Below are 17,779 nucleotides of genomic sequence, written 5' to 3'. Positions count from 1 at the left end.
GAATGGTGGATAGGGGAGTTTGTATGGATGTTGTCTATACGGACATCCAGAAAGCACTTGATAAGGTTCCGTTCAAGAGATTAATAGCGTGTATGAAATTGGATGTAACCTGTGACATGGGTTGATAATTGGTTGTAAGTAGGAGACAGACAGTAAGGATAAAGGGCTTGTTCTCTGATTGGCAGGATGTGACAAGTGCTGTTCACCAGGTATCTGCACAGGGACATTAGCTTTTCACTATATATTAATGACTTGGATGATGAAAAAGAGAGTTGTATATCCAAGTTTGCAGATGACACGAAGTTAGGAGGCACAGTAAGTTGTGTGAATGGGAACAAGAAGCTACAAAGGGACATAGACAGATTAAGTGAGTAGTCAAAACTATGGCAGACGGAAATCAATGTGGGGAAGCGCAGTAATGCCAACTCTCGATTTTTAATTAAACTCTAACCCAATTCACAATCTCGCGTTTTCCTTGGAGAATGATGCTGGATGGGAGTTCAACAGCACAGCAGTACTTCGATTGGTCAGTGCGCTGCTCAGCATTGGCCACGGAGACTGGAACGCACCTTGGAAGCATGTGCAGAGATTGGAACCTTCGGTAACGGCTCTCTTTGCTGTTATCCTCGGGGATTTGTAGGGAGCAGCTCCCCTCTATCAAATGTCTGGTATTTTATGCGCGGCGGGTGGCTCGGCGTCCTTGGGGGCTGGCAAGATGGCGGCGCTCAGGGTGTGGAGTTGCTGTCAGAAAAAAGCGGCAGATTTGGGGATCGTGGGAGCCTAGGCCCAGGGTCTATCAGGCCGGTGGTGGCTGCTACGCTACCTAATTACCGGGGCTTTTCGTTTAATTCATGCTCAGGCCATCTCGCTCAGGCCATCTCACTCGGCGTCCTGAGATTCTCAGCTGATTCTAACCTCTGGAGTGTTACTGAATATGATAGTTCAAATGATGCACAAGTATTAACGTGGGGCCCATCCACTAAATCCCGAGCAGTCTCTGGAGGACCCAGGGTGGCGGGCTGAGCTGGCCCTGGTAGTGCTTTTGCCATCCAACCTGATTCGAGGTGTATAGCTTGCCCCAGTCTTCGCATTAACTTTCCTGTGGAATTGTGTCGTTTCAGGTTAGTTTCATAAACTATAAAATCAAAATAGAAAAACTGAGAGCAAAAAAAATGCATTTCGCTCTGGAATGTGAAAGTCATAATAGGGAAAATGCTTTGTTATATCTAAAAGCACAAGGGAAGCCAGTGACTTATCAAGGCATATATTATGTAGCTGTTATGGTGAGTATTAATTATAAAGTGTGTGGCAGAGATACCAGAATATTCATATTCAGCTGTCTTCAGAATGGTGGGCTACTTTCCCATAGCACTTCAATTCAAATCATGCAAATGAAAGAGCGTGGAAAGTGCTTCAAGGGTCAAAGGCATTATCAGGAATGAGATGATGCGAGTGAGAACTTGCACTCGTTCAAAGATGAAAGGAAACACTGCACACGTCGGGAATACGAATCAAAAATGGTAGAAATACATAACTATAACAACTGGGAGCTCACCACGTTGGACTGTTTCAAGAATTCCTTGGCGGTTTTGCCGAACTTATTCTGCAGCTTCGGAGCACGTGGTCTGAAGCGCTGAAGAAATACTGAGCATGCGCAGCAGGTCAGTGAGCATCTTACATAGTATTATTTTGCTCATTGAAGACGGCACAGGCTGTGATGGGAATGGTAAACAGACTATTGGGCAGACAGTGTGCTGCGGAGCAGAACTATGGCTGTCACTCCAGGGGCAGCCCACAGTGGCCTGAGCCCAAGTATCACCCACGGTCAGATCCCACATCAATATCATTAGCACTGTCACACACCTCGCTGAGTCTTTGAAAAACCAGGCATTACAAAAGCTTAGTTATTGTTTAGAATACAATAATTTTGCACTTACCGGATACTGAAAAGTCATCCACCCGAACCTCAAGAGTAACCCCCCACTAACATAGCAACGTGGTAATAAAAGGTAGGATTTTTAAAAAAAAGTTTTTTGCAAAGCATTTTCAGATGCAGTAATATAGTTTTTGTGAAGAGCTGTGGCACATTAGAGATTAAATAAAGCCACCAATGAGGTTTATAAACCAACTGTCAATCTACATTGGTTTATGTTCGAAAAGAATAGCAACTCATGATTTCTTACCAAATCTTATGACTTTTAAGAATCTGTCTCATGATTTACGAGATGGTGGGGTTGGCATTACTGGAAGTGTAAGGCCATCCACTTTGGATCGGAGAAAGATAAATCAGAAATTTTCTTAATGGCGAGAGACCAGGAGCTGTGGAGCAGCAAAGGAGTTTCGGTAATCATGCACACAAATCACTAAAAGTGAGCGCACGGGTACAAAAAATAATCAAAAAGGTTAATGGAATGTTGGCCTTTATCTCAATGGGGTTGGAATTCAAAAGTGAGGCTTCAGTTTTACAAAGCCCTGGGGTACTCCAACTCCATCTGGAGTACTGCATTTAGTCTTGGGCACCAAATCTCAGGAAAGATAGATTGGCCTTGGAAGGGTACAGTGCCGATTCACCAGAATTATATCAGGGCTTAAAGGGTTAAATTATGAGCACAGGTTGTATAAATTTTGGCTTGTACTCATTTGAGTTTAGAAGGTTGAGGGGTGATCTAATTGAGGTGTTTAAAATGATAAAGGGATTTGCTAGGTTAATACAGAGAAACTGGGTTCAGCTGTGCTGCTTCCAGTGGTGAAACAGCTAGTCAACTCTTCCTGCTAAAGCTCACACATGACGGAAGGCCAGTTGGGTGAGCAACAGGAGGGTTACAACTCCTGTAAAACAATGCCCCAGAATGAGTCATTGCTGAGGTTTATCACAGCATAATATGCCATAGTAATTAGTGATGTTATCCAGAAGTAGCATGATGTTTAAAAACACACTACTTGGAGTAAATTCAGGAGGGAGCGCGCATCGGAAACCAGGACTAAAGTTGGATTCCGGTGGGAGGAAACAGCAGTACGGAATACTTAAGTCAGGTAGGGCAGATAACCATTTGAAAATGTAATATAGTGGAAAGAAAAAAGAAACTTGCATATCTGTAGTAGCTTCAGGACATCCCAAAGTACTTCACAACCAATTAATTATTTTTGAAGTATAGTTACTCGTGTTTTGTAGACAAACATGGCAGTCAATTTGGACACAGCAAGGTACCACACACAACAATTAAATAAATGGTCATCCTGATTGAAAGATAAATATTGGCCAATACACTGGGAGAACTCCCCTGCTCTTCTTCAAATACTGCCACAAGCACTCCCTCAGCACCAGACTTTTTAGCCAAGATTATGTTCTCAAGTTCTGAGTGAGGAATGACACCACAACCTTCTGACTCAGAGGCAAGTGTGTTACCGTTGAGCAAAGCTGACACTTGGAGCCAGAGGAGAGGGGTGGGCTGTCATTCAGCCATATTTGGATCTGGCTTTCTGGGAGTGCAATTTTACCTGTAAATATCCTGTGATTTTCAGCACATTTCTCAGGACAAGTCACCAGCCTCAGTCATCTCCTCCAGAGCAGGAGAGGAGAGAAATTATATTCATATTCTGAACCATATTCTAGCGTTAAGTTAAAAATTCAATGAAGATCACAAGAAAATGAAAGAAAAACCAGTGCAGTGACTCACCTTGTGGTGGTATCCCTCTACTGTATGGGTTTTTAGCCAATTGTCAACCTCTTCAATTTTCTTCTTGTGAACTGCAAGTTCACTCTGAAACAGGAGAGAACACAAGATGACAATATTAAGAGAAACACCATCATAATATATTCAAAAGGGACCTGCAGCTTTTTTATTTAGTAATATACATGACAAACATCAAATTATGCATTAGGCCACTCAAAGACAAAAGTTACCTTGTGATGTGGTATTAGATACCTTAGCAGTATAGGGTAATGAATAACATATGAGTTGTAAAATTGAGGTGCAAAAAGAAATAGATTAAAGTCTATTTGTATTTCAGGTGTTCATTTTTCAGTGATTTTACAAAACATCAGTATCAGTGTAAAAAATGATTTAACCAAAAATGTAGCAACCTGGAAAAGGAATCAGCAGGAACTTCCAGGTCAGGAAGTTTCTGCTATGATCAAATCAAATACAAACCAGATTCTCCGAATAAGTTCCCTTATTTACACTTAGTGTAGCAATGACAGGGTTCTGACTGATGCAACGCCAAGACGTTGACTAGACTGGATTGTGAAGATTGTAGACTTTTATAAAGAACCTCAAGTACTGACTATGTACAAATTTACAAATCATTTTGAACAATTTGAACATTCTAGTGCAATGCACTGCTTTGAGCATTTGAAATCGTACTTTCCATTTATACACAGATCTGGGATATAAACCCTCGAAACAGACAGCAGGACAAACATTTGAGGCGTCAGTCGTGGCTCAGTTGGTAATACTCTCACTTCGGAGTCAGAAAGTTGTGGGTTCAAGTCCCACTCCAGAGACTTGAGCACAAAATCTAGGCCGACACTCTAGTGCAGTAGTCAGGGAGTGCTGCACTGTCAGAGGTGCCGTCTTTTGGATGAGACAAACTGAGGCCCCATCTGCCCTCTCAGGTGGACAGCACTATTCGAAGAGGAGCAGGGGACATCTCGCCGATGTCCTGGCCAATATTTATCCATCAACAAACATCACTAAAAACAGATTATCTGGTCATTACCACATTGCTGTTTGTGGAACCTTGCTGTGCATAAATTGGCTGCCGCGTTTCCTATATTACAGCAGTGAATACACTTCAAAAGTACTTGGCTGTAAAGCACTTTGGGATGTCCTGAGGTCATGAAAGGTGCTATATAAATTGAAGTCTTTCTTTATTTAACATAAGAACATAGAGTGACAAAAGGCCAATTGGCCAAATCAAACCAGTGCCTCCCACAGACCATGCAATCACAGACACTGCCACCAAATCCACTCAAGCTTCTGAGAAAGGGTCAAAGTTTTTCCCCTTCATTCTTCCCCAAAGGTAAATCAATCAAAGCTCTAGAATACCTTTCCTATCTAATTCAGCATTCTACATGATTTATCCCGACCAGTTACCATGACATTTCTATGTCCTGGCAGCTCTGGAAGCATCATGATCCAAATTTCTGTCTGTAATTATCTTTATAACCTTCAGACCTGTTCCTAATCAGTTCCTCATTTGACTTTATAAAAAACTGTTGTTTATAATAGAGTTTGAATTGGGAGACTATTCTGCATAGCTTTCACTCCGTAGGGAAAACAAATTCCTTCTAATCTTCTTGCCTGATGCTTGCTAATCTTATATTCCTGAACTCCAGGCATATGATCCCAGAATTTAGAAGCACTTCCTGTATTTAAAATTAACAGTTCAAAAATGACATCATGAATAGTGGAATGTTTCAAATAGTTTGCAAATAAGGAGGCATTAAAATTGATTCATTTACAAATGAGCATCAGCAAAGATGAGAGAAAATAGTAATTAACCTGTTTCCTATAAGAGCTGCATGGTGGTGCCAACAAGGAGTGAAAGGACACACTTTTAATTACCCCCTCTCTGAGATGTCAGTTGCAGTCTTGCTGCTGAAACTTGGAGGGAGAGTTGTTGCTAGGCTGCATCAGATGCCTCCTAGTCACTGACTGGTGAGAAGACCGGAAAGGTCTAAGAACAAATCATTTGCCAGCAGGAACTATGCGATTGAGAACATTGAGGTGGAAAACAAGAATAATTCATACCCTAGTTTGAAAAAAAAAACACATTACATTTATATCTGTTGTGTTTTGGAATTTTAAAATAATTTTTCCACGGAAAGGATTTGGATATGATTTACACTAAAGTGTGGTTTTAAGTTAAAGTGAGTTCACAAACATGTGCCGAACAAAGTGGAGACTAACATTAATCAGCTCACTCGAGAGGTAACATGCAGCCACTAAAATGGTTACCCACAACAAACTTGGACAACAGGGAATTTATTGGCCTGTATTTTCTGCCCCCCACGGGTGTGTATGCACCCGTAGGGGCCTCGCAAGTGCCGGTTTCAGGCATGCGAAGCCTGCCCTTGAGAAGGGTCTTTGCGGGTGGAGAGTTCCGCTTTCTGCAGAACCTCCGCCCGCTGAAAGCTCTTAGAAATCTTACGCCTGGTAAAAGCAGGCATAAGGCCTGCTTTTACCAGCATAAGAGTTTAAAAAAGTAAAAAAATATTCACTCATTTATAATTTAAAAATACTTCCAAAAAGTTTATTTTTAGCCCTGTAAAAAACTTCAATTATTTTTTTTCAATAAATTAATTGTTAATATTTAATTTAATGTAATTTTAACAAATTTTAAATATGTGATAAAAAAAAATTATTCAATGTTTTAGTGTGTTTTTTGAGTGATCCCCATTCATACTTTTGACAGATCTAAGTGACAACTTGCATTTATATAGCACCTTTAATGTAGTAAAATATCCTAAGGCACTTCATAGGAGCATTATCAAACAAAATTTGACAAGCGCAAGTGAGGGCTTGTGCGAGGATCACAATGTCCAATTCATGTAACAAGGGGGTCTCATTGTTACTACACCGCAGCCCCCTCCCCCGCCCGCCTTGGGTTATGTTGCTATATGTCTAGGTATTGGGAAGCGAACGTAAACTCTTGTTTGTGATGGACGTATCTTCTCTTAAGGGAGAGACTGGTACCATTAGCCCCGAGAATATCTGAAGCAGACCTGAAACTTGTAACAGCATCTTACACCTATGTGCATGGGCTGTAAAACTAAGCATTTATGACATAGTACCAGAAGAAGCAACCATAGAAAGAAAGCATGGAAATCTGTTTCCAAAATCTAGACACCTGCACTTCAAAGGAACAGATCATAGAGGTTATTACATATCACACTCGTACCTGTGTCTGAGGTCTATATTCATCCACCCAGGGTTCATTGGGATTTGAAGCCGAGTATTGTCTGCAGCGATCTAGAATCTGTTCCACTTCAGATATCTTTGTCCTTTTTCGGCTCTTTGTACTGTTTAAGGTTGAGGGCGGCAATGTTTTGTCTCTTTCTGTCCAAAGAATCTTCTGAACTCCACCACTTGACCCTGAATGGCCAGATGGTTTTCTGTCGGAAGTCACTGGTATGGTAGAGTTGCTGATACCATCAAAAGATGGATTCACCCAGTTTGTCACCTAAAATAACAATTTTAGAAGTGAGAAAAAGTCATTTACTATGCATTTATCACACACAGACCTCGAGAGCAAGATTGTTACTACCAGTTGGAATTATGTTGGGTTTACATACTACATTTTCACTGCATTATGTAATTAGTTTATTTTTTGCTTAAACTATACATATATCATGGTTCCAAAAGTAAAGCTTCCTGCTTATGGTGATATCAAGTACAGTATAATCTTCCAACGTTTTCTCAATTCGGGAATTGTTCCTTCAGATTGGAAAAATTGTGCATGTCACTCCGCTATTTAATTATAGACTGGTTAGCCTAACAGCTGTTGTCGGGAAATTACTAGAGTCTATAATTAAGGATAGAGTGACTGAACACCTAGAAATTTTCAGTTGATCGGTGAGAGCCAGCATGGATTTGTAAAGGGTAGGTCATGCCTGACGAACCTGATTGAATTTTTTGAAGAGGTGATTAAAGTAGTGGACAGGAGAATGTCTATGGATGTTATTTATATGGACCTCCAGAAGACATCTGATAAAATCCCTCATAAGAGACTGTCAGCTAAAGTTGAAAGTCATGGAATTGAAGGCAAATTATTGACCTGGTTAGGAAATTGGCTGAGCAGCAGGAGACAGAAAGTAGGGATAATGGGTAGGTACTCAAATTGGCAGGATGTGACTAGTGGTTTCCCACAAGGATCTGTGTTGGGGCCTCAACTATTCACTGTATTTATTAACGACAGATGATGGGATAGAAAGCCACATATCCAAGTTTGCCGATGACAAAAAGATAGGTGGCATTGTAAGCAGTATAGATGGAAGCATAAAATTACAAAAAAATATTAATAGATTAAGTGAATGGGCAAAACTGTGGAAAATGAGGAGAGAGAAAACAGCAAACAACAGATCGGTTAGCCTAACATCAGTAGTAGGGAAAATGCTAGAGTCTATTATAAAGGATATGATAACAGGACACTTAGAAAATATCAACAGGATTAGACAAAGTCAACATGGACTTATGTTTGACAAACCTACTGGAGTTTTTTGAGGATGTAACTGGTAGAATAGATAAGGGAGAACCAGTGGATGTAGTGTACTTGGATTTTCAGAAGGCCTTTGATAAAGTCCCACATAAGAGGTTAGTGTGCAAAATTAAAGCACATAGGATTGGGGGTAATATACTGGCATGGATTGAAAATTGGTTAACAGACAGGAAAGAAAGAGTAGGAATAAATGGGTCTTTTTTGGGGTGGCAGGCGGTGACTAGTGGGGTACCGCAGGGATCAGTGCTTGGGCCCCAGCTATTCACAATATATATCAATGATTTGGATGAGGGAACCAAATGTAATATTTCCAAGTTTGCTGATGACATGAAACTAGGTGGGATTGTGAGTTGTGAGGAGGATGCAAAGAGGCTTCAAAGCAATTTAGACAAGTTGAGTGAGTGGGCAAACACATGGCAGATGCAGTATAACGTGGATAAATGTGAAGTTATCCACTTCGGTAGGAAAAACAGAAAGGTAGAGTATTATTTAAATGGTGATAGATTGGGAAATGCTGATGTACAAAGGGACCTGGGTGTCCTTGTACACCAGTCACTGAAAGCAAACATGCAGGTGCAACAAGCAGTTAGGAAGGCAAATGGTATGTTGGCCTTCATTGCAAGAGGATTTGAGTACAGGAGCAAGGATGTCTTGCTACAGTTGTACAGGGCCTTGGTGAGACCACACCTGGAGTGCAGTTTTGGTCTCCTTACCCAAGAAAGGATATACTTGCCATAGAGTGAGTGCAGCAAAGGTTCACCAGACTGATTCCTGGGATGGCAGGACTGTCGTATGAGGAGAGATTGGGTCGACTAGGCCTGTATTCACTAGAGTTTAGAAGAATGAGAGGGGATCTCATTGAAACATATAAAATTCTGACCGAGCTAGACAAACTGGATGCAGGGAGGCTGCTTCCCCTGGCTTTGGCGGGGGGGGGGGGGGGGGCGGTCTAGAACGAGGGGTCAGTCTCAGGATACAGGGTAGAACATTTAGGACTGAGATGAGAAGAAATTTCTTCACTCAGAGGGTGGTGAACCTGTGGAATTCAGAAGGCTGTGGAGGCCAAGTCAGTGAATATATTTAAGGAGATAAACATAGAAACATAGAAGATAGGAGCAGGAGTAGGCCATTCGGCCCCTCGAGCCTGCTCCGCCATTCAATGCGATCATGGCTGATCATCCAAATTCAGTACCCGGTCCCTGCTTTCTCCCCATACCCCTTGATCCCTTTAGCCTTGAGAAATATATCCAACTCCTTCTTGAATATATTTAATGAATTGGCCTCTACTGCCTTCTGTGGTAGAGAATTCCACAGGTTCACCACTCTCTGGGTGAAGAAATTCCTCCTCATTTCTGTCCTAAATGGCCTACCCCTTATCCTTAGACTGTGGCCCCTGGTTCTGGACTCCCCGACCATCGGGAACATCCTTCCAGCATCTAGTCTGTCTAGTCCTGTTAGAATTTTATAAGTTTCAATGAGATCCCCTCTCATTCTTCTAAACTCTGGTGAATATAAGCCTAATCGACCCAATCTCTCCTCATACGTCATTCCTGCCATCCCAGGTATCAGCCTGGTGAATCTTCGCTGCACTCCCTCCATGGCAAGAACATCCTTCCTCAGATAAGGTGACCAAAACTGCACACAGTACTCAAGGTGTGGTCTCACCAAGGCCCTGTACAACTGCAGCAAGACATCCTTGTTCCTGTACTCAAACCCTCTCGCTACGAAGGCCAACATACCATTTGCCTTCTTAACCGCCTGCTGCACCTGCATGCTTACCTTCAGCGACTGGTGCACAAGGACACCCAGGTCTCGTTGCACTTCCCCTTCTCCCAATCTATTGCCATTCAGATAATAATCTGCCTTCCTGTTTTTGCCACCAAAGTGGATAACCTCGCATTTATCCACGTTATATTGCATCTGCCATGCTTCTGCCCAATCACCCAACCTGTCCAAATCATCCTGGAGTTTCTCGGCATCCTCCTCACAGCACACACGCCCACCCAGCTTTGTGTCGTCTGCAAATTTGGAGATATTACATTTAGTTCCTTTGTCTAGATCATTAATATATATTGTGACTAGCTGGGGTCCAAGGACCGATCCCTGCGGTACCCCACTAGTCACTGCCTGCCACTCGGAAAAAGACCCGTTTATTCCAACTCTTTGCTTTCTGTCTGCCAACCAGTTCTCTATCCAAGTCAATACCTTGCCCCCAATCCCATGTGCCTTAACTTTACACGCTAATCTCTTATGCGGGACCTTATCGAAAGCCTTCTGAAAGTCCAAATATACCACATCCATTGGTTCTTCCTTATCTATTTTACCAGTTACATCCTCAAAAAATTCCAGTAGATTAGTCAAGCACGATTTGCCCTTTGTAAATCCATGTTGACTTTGTCCGATTCTGTCACTGTTTTCCAAGTGCTCTGCTATTACATCTTTTATAATGGACTCTAGCATTTTCCCCACTACCGATGTCAGGCTTACCGGTCTGTAATTCCCTGTTTTCTCTCTACCACCTTTTTTGAATAGTGGGGTAACATTAGCTACCCTCCAATCCATGGGTACTGTTCCAGATTCCACTGAATGTTGGAAGATGATCAGCAATGCATCTGCTATTTCTAGGGCCACTTCCTTAAGTACCCTAGGATGATTTCTAGACACAAAAGGCATCAAGGGGTATGGGGAGAGAGCGGGAATATGGTATTGAGATAGAGGATCAGCCATGATCATATTGAATGGCGGAGCAGGTTCAAAGGGCCGAATGGCCTAATCCTGCTCCTATTTTTCTATGTTTTCTATGTTTCTAATGTAGGCAAGTGTGAGTGAGATCATCCACTTTGAACCTAAAAGGGATAGAACAGAGTACTTTCTAAATGCTGAAAAGCTAGACATAGTGGAGGCCCAAAGAGACCTGGGGGGGGAAGGGGGGTTCCCATGTACATAGATCATTAAAATGTCATGGAGAGGTACAGAAATGATAATCAAAAAGGCTAATGGACTGCTGGCCTTGATATTTAGAGGACTAGAATACAAGGGGATAGAATTTATGCTGCAGCTATACAAAACCCTGGTTAGACCACACCTGGAGCACTGTGAGCAGTTCTGGGCAGCACACCTTAGGAAGGATATATTAGCCTTGGAGGGAGTGCAGCGTAGGTTTACTAGAATGATACCTGGACTTCAAGGGTTAAATTACAAAGAGAGATTACACAAATTAGGTTTGTATTCCCTGGAAATTAGAAGGTTAAGGGCTGATTTGATCAAAGTTTTCAGGATATTATGGGGAACAGATAGGGTAGATAGCGAGAAACTATTTCTGCTGGATGGCGAGTCTAGGACGAGGGGGGGGCATAGTCTAAAAATTAGAGCCAGACCTTTCAGGAGTGAAGTTCCAAACTTCTACACGCAAAGGGTGGTAGAAGTTTGGAACTCTCTTCCGCAAATGGCAATTGATGCTCGGTGAATTGTTCATTTTAAATCTGAGATTGATAGGTTTTTGTTAACCCAAGGTATTAAGGGATATGGGGCAAAGGTGGACATATCGAGTTAGATCACCGATCAGCCATGATCTCAGTGAATGGCAGAACTGGCCCGAGGGGATAAATGGTCTACTCCTGTTCCTATGTTCATACAGTAGTCTTAAACCTTTAAATTGCAGGATACTTAGAAGCTGGAAGGTTTATTTTTACTTGACTTCTGGTAATTAAATTTTACAGCATGGGTATTTAATCAGTGTGTGCAGTTTTACAACTTATTTATTGAAAACATCTTTTAAGTTAGTGTCACAGAAATGCAAAATTTATTCTAGATAGGCCCGATGAAGAAAAATAAGCATCTCTCTCAGCCTGAATCAAGAACACTATCTCAGAGAAATGTAACTCATTAATAGATGGTAATGGTGTTAAATAGCACGCCCTTATGTGGATGGCCCAATCTGCAATAATACCATTCACTAAATACAGCCTCGCCACTATGATAAAAGTTTATTTACATTAAATTTCTTTTCCTGGGCTAAAAAGACAAATAATATCAACATGAAGAATATTAAATCAGTTTTTTGTGTTAGAAAATGGAAACTGCATCCCAAAATCATCAATTTCAAAATATACAGTCTAATATTTACTTTTAACACTGGGAATAATGAAAAAAACAATTCAGCATGCAAAGCAGAGAGTTAACTTTTTCTCATTTCTCTCTAATTTACCCTCTGCTCCCAAAAATCTTTACACGTACTGGGGTATGGTTCGGCGGCTGTCTGGTACCCCTCCCATATGGAAATTCCTTATTTGTAAGTCTGGACATGGAGTGTGAGCCATTATTTTTTTTATTTGAAGGGACTGCTCCTCAATTTCTGGCTGCAACTCAGTCCCACGCTCCTGATCTTTTGTCACCTGGTGCAGAGGGGGCCAGGCAAGTTGGAGGACTGCCTAGTGGGTGTGCTCCTGGGCGTGGCCAAGGTGGCCATCAACTGGTCTGGGATAGACATGGCCAATGGGATTGTTCGCTCCGGCTGCCCACCTCTCTTCTGCTGCTATGTCCACGCCCGGGTGTCACTGGAGAAGGAGCAGGTGGTGTCCACCGGTACGTTTGAGGCCTTTCACGACCGGTGGGCACTGGAGGGGCTAGAGTGCATAATCAACAGTGAAAATAGTATTATGATTTAATTTGATAAGTTTCCTTTGTTTTAGTTATGATTTGGGTGTTTATTGTTTGTGCCCCTTTAAAGAGGGAGTACTTTTGTTAGATTAATTTTTGATTTGATCGAGGACACTGGGGCAACCCAGTGTCATCCTGATTGGCCAATCAGAAAAGTAGACAGTGAGTGCTAACTAAGGGGCATCACAGCTGAGCCGAATGCTGTCCTCATCCAGTGTCAACACAAGACCATTTTCCAGCAGAGGTCACTGGACAGCATTGAGAAACAGGATGGCTAATTTCCGTCCCCACCGCCCCCCCCCCTAACCCAGGGATCTTAAGGCTCTGCTTGAGACCAGTGAGTGGACCCAGGCCTTCCTGCTCTCTCTGGCTCAGCATCACATGATACATTTACCTACTGAACTATCAAAGTTACATAGATTTTACAGCACAGAAACATGCCATTCAGCCAAATGTGCCGGTGTTTATGCTCCACACAAGCCGCCTCCCGCCCTACTTCATCTAACCCTAACAGCATATCCTTCTATCCCTTTCTCCCTTATGTTTAACTAGCTTCCCCTTAAATGCATGTATACGATTCACCTCAACTACTCCATGTGGTGGCAAGTTAGAGAAATGATTCATAATAGGAAGCTCTTGAATAGCAGAGTCAAAAATGTAGTGTTCCGAGCATCAAAAATAAAAGTAGTTCATGTGAAAGTGAAATAATTTACTATAATTGAAGCTTGAATTACTCTATTTAAAAAAAATTCAAGTTGCATGACCACAGAGATTAGAGACAAGAGAACAGCCTGTGTTCTCAACCCAGGTACTGTAACTGTGATATGATGCACAAACTATAATCCCAAAATACTGATTGTAAAATATATTTACCTTAGCAGAAACAACCTTTCTGCTGAGAGAAGATTTTGACATCATCAACTCTGCCGACAGTCATAAGCGAGCTACGTTCTGCACCTTCAACAATAACGTCACTTCTCACAAGTTCAGCTTCAGGAAGGAAAGAAAATGGCAAGTTTTACCTCAAATCATTTACCTCTATTGGTAGTTACGAAGTACTTTGTATTTACATAAAAAATAAATTGGCACCTTGGGGTAAGTCTTTATTTTTGCCCAGTCATTGGTAAAACAGTTAGCTTAGTGGGTAAACACATCGGCCTGGAGTTTCCGCTCGATTGAGCTTTTTTTTGGGCACAATTCCCCGATATCAGCATAACTGCGCAAGAGATTGCGGAATTTTAAACGCAAATTGCACACAGCGCAACTCGAGTTTCCACGATCTTTTGCGCTAGTTTTAAAAACATTGCCCTAGAAGCTGGCCTCGCCTACAGAACTGACTACACCCCCAGAGTGACTTAATCACCATTGGGAATTTCTGCTAATTGCGCTGTGAGGAGGCTCCAAAAATTAAGCTGCGTCTTTTGGGCGCAAAGACACTAATCAGTACATTTTGAAAGGTTTTGAATGAATTTTTAAAAAACATTTTACGAAAGGAACTGACTACTGTACCCCAATCTAATTTGAAAATAGTTTTGTATATTTTTTCAAAGTCATTTCAGTCATTTAAAATCAGGTTACTCACAAGTGGTGGATTGACAATGATTTAAAATGCTTATTCTTTGCGATAAACCCATTTTCAGCTATATTAATCGAACTTTACCAAGTTACCACTCTTAAATACATCAAGGAATATTTTTAAAAGCAAATTTATTTTAAAAAACGCTGCCCGATTGCGCTGGTCAATGGCAGATTTTGCGTTCGGCGATATGCAAATGAGTTTGAGCAGAAACTCGGGGGGGGGGGGGGGAAAAGAGAAAGAGAGAAGAAAACACTTTTCAAAACTGCCGCAATCTTGGGGGCAATTTGCGCCGCAATCGCCGATGGTGCCCATAGCGGAAAGTCTATCCCATTGTGTAGTGTGGTATTGAGGCCAGTAAGAACAATCGCTGATGTATGCCAAGTGATTTTTATCTCAATTGGGGGAACTACAATTGACCCCAATGTCCCTTACCTGGGGAAAGGGAAAGTGGCAGGGTTGGGGGGGGGGGGGGGGTAAATCAGCCATCATTTCTGTTCCTGATCACTTTCCAGTGATCCCTACTGAAAGTGTGCAGGCTCAGTTATGATGCCCTACAAATAGATGGTTAATAATCACTATAGATGATCACACATGAAGAATAGCACACTTACAGCAGGCGTCAGAACAGAAACTTTTGCTGCTTTCTCCAATCCCTTCCTAACTCAGGGATACGGAGGCCAATTGTATTGGTTGAGATCAGATCATTCAGCACAGGTCATTTAGCAGAGGTTGGCTGTTGCCTATGAAATGATATCACAGCATGTTACAAGCTTCAGAATGGAGAAGCAAAGAGATAGCAACTCAAAAACTAGAAGAAAGGTCAGCTGGAAGTCAATATATTTTACATAGATCAGGGACGGACTAACACCTAAATGTTATCCCTTTAGGAGTTTTTCTGGAGAAAAAGAAAATACAATGTAGCTCTATCCCCACAGAAGCTTTGGATCAGACCATTTGTAGGTACTGAATGCTTTACAAGCAAGAGGGATTAAGAGAATGACAGAAGGAGGTAGCATGTTATTGCAGGTTATTCCCCTATATTATCCCTTTTTAATTATTAACAATTGCCTGAAATAAAAGTATTTCCTGCTCAATATCACAATATAAAGCTTCCTAGAATACTGAGAGAAAAGCAAGGCATTACTACATGTCACACTGAATGATTTATTTTAGGCTCTGGTATTTTATTTAAGAAAATGCAGGAAGAAAATTGCAAGCCACAGATCAAAAAACCCACAATTAGCTAGCAACCATAAATTGGGCACAGGATAACAATCCAAGATTATTTGTATATAAAAGACTAAAATTAGCTAAAATTTTTATATTTTGAAAATTACCATTCTTTTCAGTGATTTAAATACTGCAAATATTTCATTTCAGAAATGCAAAAACATAAAAGGCAAATTGTTTACGAAATCCAGTTTTTCCTCCGAAGACCACGGTCTACTTATAATTTTCAGTATTGCAAGGTGCAGGTTTCAAATAAGTTCAGGCAGCTCAAAATCATCAACTGCACAGAGTCATTGAGAGCTCCACATCTGATATCAGGAGAAGCACCTTGAGGTGGCCATCTTTTACTAAGCTGAAAGCTGGAGTTTGACTGAAATCCAGCAGAAACCTTCAAAACACATGCAGGAGAGAATGCAAAAAAACACCACAAAATGTGATACGTAAGCTCAATTTCAAATCTGCAGCAACTGACCATAGGACATTTGGAGATCATAGGAGCATCATTATCTCCCAGACAACAATTTGATGGCAAGCTGGCATCACAATTCCATACAGGAAGTGGCAATAAAACCCTTTCATTTACAAATAGTTTACATTTTAGAAAGATTTATAGATACCCTTCCCACTACACCCTGTGCCTGCCAATTCTCACTGATTTACAGTCTGTCTTGCTCAGTTAGGTTCAGAAATGTAATCTATTTTGATGCATCTCACACTTAAAAAAGTAACAGTTCCATGTGATCAAATGGGTTTGTGATGTCACTCTTAGCAGATAAATCTCAATCCCAGCAAGTCCCTGGTTTCGTGACAGCTATGCCATACATCCACATGAAACTGCTGAATCTCAAAGTACAAACAGGTTTTACGCACACATAATTTTTATGTGTATATATAAACACATACATTTATATAATAGGAGAGCAAAATACTGCGGATGCTGGAAATCTGAAATAACAACAGAAAAAGCTGGAAAAACTCAACAGGCCAGGCAACATCCGTGGAGAGAAACAGAGTTAACGTTTCAGGTCGAAATCCTTCTTCAGAACAGCATCACTTTACTGCGGGGTGGAGGGGGTGAAGCCACCAAGTAGGAACTCAAAAATATTTAAGGAGGGGAACTGAACACTGTGAAAGAAGCAAGTTTTTAAACAAAACTTGTGAAGGGAGAAACAACAGGGCAAAGTGGTTTTGAAAAGAATTCCAAAGAGCAAGCACATATAGACTGAAAAAGACTGATTGTTGACGGGAGACAGCAGGGCACAAGCAGTAATCCAGAGGAGCAGAATGTGTACAGGGCTGGGACGTGCAGCTGAAAAAACAGGTGGAGAGTTTTGAAAATGAGGACACAGGCCTTTAAATTGCTACGGGAGAGGGCGGAGTTTGCCAAGCATGGGAGTGAGATGCAAGAGAAGATTCCGCCGCAGAATTTTGGACTAACTCGAGTTTGTGAAAGGTGGAAGGGAACAGGTCAACAGAAAGAGCTTTCATACAATCAATTCTTGAGGTGGTGGAGATACGGATTAGGATTTCAATAGCTCAAGGACAGACACAGTGACACGAGTGGGGAATGCTTCAAAGATGTAGAAACTTGACAAAAGTAGGGCAAACAAGCAACATCAAAATTGTCCACCGCCTACTTCAAACTGCGTGGACAGCTGAAGGAAGTCGAAGGAGCTAGAGCCTGGAGTACACAGCGGCTGATCTCAACCCTACACTGTTCCGCCTGCATTAAACTGAAGGGAATGTCTGCTCACTCAAGAATCCGATTTCGCACAGGCCGAGTGGCGGATGTTCTCAGCAGAAGGAGCCCAGTGCGCGGAGACTGGTGTGACCGGGGGTTTTAAGAAGGAAGCCTTGGCGTTCACCGAAGATAACCGGGGCACAAGCTCTCACACACACACCTACCGCTCTCTCTAACTCTCTCCCCGGATTTACAAACACCGACAGGGGCCTCCCCGCCCCTGGCACTGGGTCACGTTGCCTTCCAGTTGTCCTCACTATTGCCCGCGATTGGTCGCTGGTGGAGCGGCGCCGTTAATTGAGGAGTCGTTTCCCATTCGGATCAAACGTAAATCGGACTGGGTTAAACGT

At 41.9% G+C, this 17,779-nt stretch overlaps 1 protein-coding gene across 5 annotated transcripts in view; it reads right to left on the bottom strand.

Annotated features, from left to right (window-relative positions):
* Positions 1 to 17,685, bottom strand: part of rad17 (RAD17 checkpoint clamp loader component) — a 64,468-nt gene extending 46,783 nt beyond the window's left edge. Inside the window, exons 1-5 of one of the 5 annotated variants that reach the window (XM_085989734.1) lie at positions 17,594 to 17,685; positions 15,070 to 15,198; positions 13,753 to 13,869; positions 6,904 to 7,185; positions 3,678 to 3,761 (exon numbers count right to left, since the gene is read on the bottom strand). In XM_085989734.1, coding sequence (XP_085845860.1) covers positions 3,678 to 3,761; positions 6,904 to 7,185; positions 13,753 to 13,797 — 411 coding nt within the window. In that variant the 5' untranslated portion in view covers positions 13,798 to 13,869; positions 15,070 to 15,198; positions 17,594 to 17,685. The other 4 variants (XM_085989743.1, XM_085989757.1, XM_085989726.1 and 1 more) reach the window with 4 other exon arrangements.
* Between the last annotated feature and the right edge of the window lie 94 nt (positions 17,686 to 17,779).

Source organism: Somniosus microcephalus, chromosome 1, assembly GCF_052327205.1.
Source record: "Somniosus microcephalus isolate GS21.2 chromosome 1, FLI_Smic_1.0, whole genome shotgun sequence".
Taxonomy (NCBI): Eukaryota; Metazoa; Chordata; class Chondrichthyes; order Squaliformes; family Somniosidae; genus Somniosus; species Somniosus microcephalus.
This window is presented reverse-complemented; position numbering and strand designations above follow the sequence as displayed.